General features: G+C 42.8%; 1 protein-coding gene across 1 annotated transcript; it reads right to left on the reverse strand.

The window, feature by feature from the left end:
* On the reverse strand, window positions 1-2,878 carry CCN1 (cellular communication network factor 1). The gene is made up of 5 exons (XM_074962248.1): window positions 2,496-2,878; window positions 1,987-2,200; window positions 1,295-1,642; window positions 941-1,143; window positions 1-829 (listed from the first exon to the last, which is right to left on the reverse strand). Exons 1-5 carry the CDS (start codon window positions 2,556-2,558, stop codon window positions 530-532), a joined length of 1,128 nt encoding a protein of 375 aa, XP_074818349.1. The 5' UTR covers window positions 2,559-2,878; the 3' UTR covers window positions 1-529.
* Window positions 2,879-4,338: the final 1,460 nt, after the last annotated feature.

Consider the following 4,338-nt stretch of genomic DNA (forward strand, 5'->3'; position numbering starts at 1 on the left):
AACCATTTACAACTTATTCCAGTATTACGGGGGGAAGGGGGGGGTTCAAAAAAAAGAGAGCTACATTTTGATAAATAAAATACTCAGCTTTAAAACAACTGATTTCTGTTTGCAATTAAACTATAGTTGGTACATAATAGCTGCCACCAGTGAGCTCTCTGAAGTGCCCACCTCAGGAAGGAATGTATCTTCCAATGCATGTTTGGAAAAAAATAAAAAAAAAAAGCATAATGTTAAAACTGAACAGTTTTTAAAGTTTTCATAACCAGAACAAACATTTATCTGATCAGTTACAAACAGAAAACAGCACATGATTAAGGTAAGGTGCTCCAAAAAGAAGCAATAAAGTTGCTCCAATACTATGAAGCTTTAAGTATGCTTAAATCTCTGTTGCATTAGTGTCCCGTTGCACAGGGTGCTCTTGTAGTAGTATCTCAATGTTGCCCGCGAATGGCACCATTTCCACAGAGTTCTTTTCTCCATCGCTTGTTACTTCAGAATTCTGATAAATCCCCACCCCCATCACAATTTAGTCCCTAAATTTGTGAATGTCATTGAACAGTCTGTAATAGGGGTAAGCTTCATTTGCATGTGGACAGTTGTAGTTGCATTTGCAAGACTGGATCATCATTACATTCTTAGTGAAAGTTTCTCCATCATCACAACGGAACCTGATCTTGACGGTCCTGGTCTGATGGGGGGTACAGCACCTTCCATCCACACAGGAGCCACAGTATTTGGGGCGATACTTCTTCACACTGGAACATCCAGCGTAAGTAAACTTCATTGGGGCTTGTGACTTCTTGGTCTTGGTGCATTTCTTTCCCTTCTGTATGGAAGAGGTAATATTATTAGCAAAAGATTTCTTTGTAACATCCACCTTCCACCCAGACCCATCTGGGGGGGAAAAAGGGGGGCTATCACAGAGATCTGTATTTACCTTTAGGGAACCATAACTGGGCTGTTCACATGGCCGCACTTCACATATCCTGGTCTCTTTGACTAGTCTACAATCAGGATTATCATTGGTGATCCTGGTAGAGATACCAGTTCCACAAGTCTTTGAACACTGGGACCATGAAGTTGTCTGCACAATGCATTTGAGACTCTCAAAAGATCGGCTGTATGGCTCAGATCCAAAGACTAGAAGGGAGGAGGAGAAGAAGAAGAACTTTGCATAAAGTTTCTCATATATCTTGGTACCTCTTCTCAATGAGGAGTACAGCAAAGCACTATACTCCTTGTATTAAAGTATCCCCTCCCAATACAGAATATGCCCAATAGCCTTACTCACCAGGTAGCATTTTCAGTCCTCCTTTCACAACGGCAATCAGCTCGTTGTTCCTGGTTAATTCACCTTCTGAAGCATCTAGACCAAATTCTTTGTTGAAGAAACCTTCGAACTCCTCAGGAGCATCTTTGGTCTCATCACAGACCCATTCTTCACAGCACTGGCCAGGGACTTTAACCAGCCGTGGGTTGGCACAGCCCAGGTTAGGGAGAGAGAGTTCTTGTGGGCAGAGCGGGATGCAGCCCACAGCTCCATCTATGCATGTGCACTGGTGTTTACAGTTGGGCTGGAAACTTTCACCATTCTGGTAGATTTTTGAGTTATATTCACATGGTCTTCCCTCGGATTGTGCTGCAGAGATTCATAAAGAGAGAAAGAAGGGAGTTAGAGGTGAGACCCGCTCTTTTAAACGCATGCATATTTGCTGCTCTGCTAGATTCGAGTTATGGTAAAGTTCCCTACAATCCCCTAGAGACTCTAGGCTAGAACAATAAGTTAGTCAGGAATCACTTTTCCTTATGCGCGTTTAGCGGAGCCCAGACATACTGAATTGCATTCCAGACTGCTGAAGTCATATGCCTTTCTGCCAAGCTACCAACAACAAAGCATAACCATACATGGACTCAAAATTACTAAACTTGGGCACTACGGGGACTATTATTATTTTTAAAGGAGCCAAACCACATGCCTCTTACCTCTGCAGATCCCCTTCTGAGCCGTGGTACTGGCGCCGAAATTGCATTCCAGCCCCTTGGTGTGATCACAAGGCTGGGTCTTACTGCAGTCCTCGTTGAGTTGTTTAGCGCAGACTTTACAGCAGCCGCAGCCGTCCAGAACCAGACCGACTCCCGGGGCACATTTGGGCACCTCCAGAGGGCACTGGCAGGCGGCCGGACAGGCGGAAAGCGCCTAAGGAACGAAGCACATTAAAAGCCGATGAGTGTATGTGCTAAATGGCCCATGCCCAGAGAGACAAACCCGAGACTTACAACAGCCCCATGGTACGGACAGCAGCGCTGGTCCGCACCTAGGAGTTAGCGACGCTCCCAGTTTATGCCTTCACAACACATACACCCAGGCGGTCGACTTTCCGCGGGTATATTTCACGGCAGGAAAGTGACCAAAAAATGGCAAACAGCTTTAAAAAAAAAATCCCTTAAAGCCCTACGATCCCAAACAAAGTTACATGCAAACGCAAACTTACCAGCCGGAATAAGTGGAGGAAGGCAACAGCCAGAAAGAAATAACTGGTGGTTTGGTAGTTCATTGTTAGCGAAGGAACTGTTTTCCTAGTACAGCTAAAATAAACTAGAGTAGAGCGAGAGCCTAAAACTTTCCCTGCGGCTTTCAAGACTACAGGCTGAGTGGATCTCTTCTTGTGCCTGTAGAGAGAGGAGTCTAAATCCTAAAGGGCTGTGAAAGCGTGTGCTGCTACGTTTTCTTCTTTTCTGAGAAGAGCAGGAGAGATAACAGGCTGCTGCCTGGATCCTCCGCTTCTCTGGGGTCCCTTTGCAGTCTGAGGAGGCAGTGAGGGAGCCACTCCTTATATACAGTGCTGATGCCGCCGCGTGTTGCAGCTGCACTGACGTTGAGCGTTCCAGAATGCTAAAGCATCCAGAATTCCAAAGCATCTCAGGAATGTTTCTTGGCGCGGTTTGCGTCCAAGCTCCTCCCTGTCTAAATTGCACCTTTTTTTTTTTTTTGGTCTCAATAAAGTAGTTCTTCACCCTCCTTCCCCCCCAATCCCCACACTTGAAACGATCATTTAAATAATCCTCCCTTTAAGGATCTTTTATGATCATGTGGGAAATGCATTTTAGGAAGTTCTTTTTAAAAAAAAAAAAAAAAAAGTAAGTTCCGAGTTTTCAGGCTGGGAAACGCTGTATATAGATACTCCCTGTGTGTTTATTAAGTAAGTTCTGTACGACTGAATTTCACTCCGAAATATTTGGGGGTGGGCGGTCAGGAAAAGCAGCACAGATCTGTTGCTGAAATTATGCACGTTCCTATCAAGGCTAAAAAACTTTGATCCAGTGTGTGAGTGAGGGTGTGCATTTCAAACTAATGCCCTGATGGCTTACTTTTAAATATTTATGAATGGGAAAGAAACACAATAAATGGCTCCCTAGTATCTGGCAAAGTTCCATTAAAAGGTCTTCCCCTAACTTTTTGCTTTGAGAGGTTCCCACTTTTGTTATAATCATGGAAGGTGGAGGTTCTCAAGTGCAGTGACTTTGAAGAATCACAGTTAAAAAGCTGGCTACTTCTTTACAGACCCAGTACATATATAATCAACTGACCTTGCTCAGCCCTCACCCCCAGGTGGTGTACTTTTTTTAAAAAATCAGAATTTGGAAATGCTAATAACTCTGCTACATGTTCTTATCCTAAGCCTTGCCCTAGGAAGGGTAAATCAGACAACTCTTTTATGTATACTATTCCTTGGAAAAATGAAGAAACTGCTGCACTGAGCTCTCTCTAATTTGTAATCTTTAAAGTTGAAGTCGCTGCAAGAAAGTCGCTCCTTGGTTTAGAATTATTTTAAAATCTGGATTTTGAAATTGATTAAAAGGAACCTTTTAAATTATTATATTCAGTTTACTAGCCTCATTGCTATTTTATTCTGCCTAAATACTTTAGGAGGGCAGAATAACAAACCTTAAGTTTCTATGGAATATTGACCTCTCTATGACCTTCACTGCAGCATACAGTGATAAGCAATTAAAATAAACATCTGCCTAAACTATAGGTTAACCCTGGAGGGGTGAACATTCAAAGATTGACCATGTTACTTTTGTATAGGAATACTCATACATAGACGTTTTTAAAGCTTTTAATATATTCTCTACATACCAAGTTTACATTAATCCAGTCATTTCTTATTGGGGTTGTTATTTCAGAGATAAACCCTTGAGTGCTTTAGGTGTCTAGTGTTTAGGCCAGGAACAAGTTAGGAGAAAATCCTGGGCCCTGCAGCACATACATCCCTCTGCAGTCGTGTTTATCACAAAAGTTTTTGGTAATCCTCAGTAAGGTTAGACTCACTT

Source organism: Natator depressus, chromosome 8 (genome assembly GCF_965152275.1).
Source record: "Natator depressus isolate rNatDep1 chromosome 8, rNatDep2.hap1, whole genome shotgun sequence".
In the NCBI taxonomy this organism is placed as follows: Eukaryota; Metazoa; Chordata; order Testudines; family Cheloniidae; genus Natator; species Natator depressus.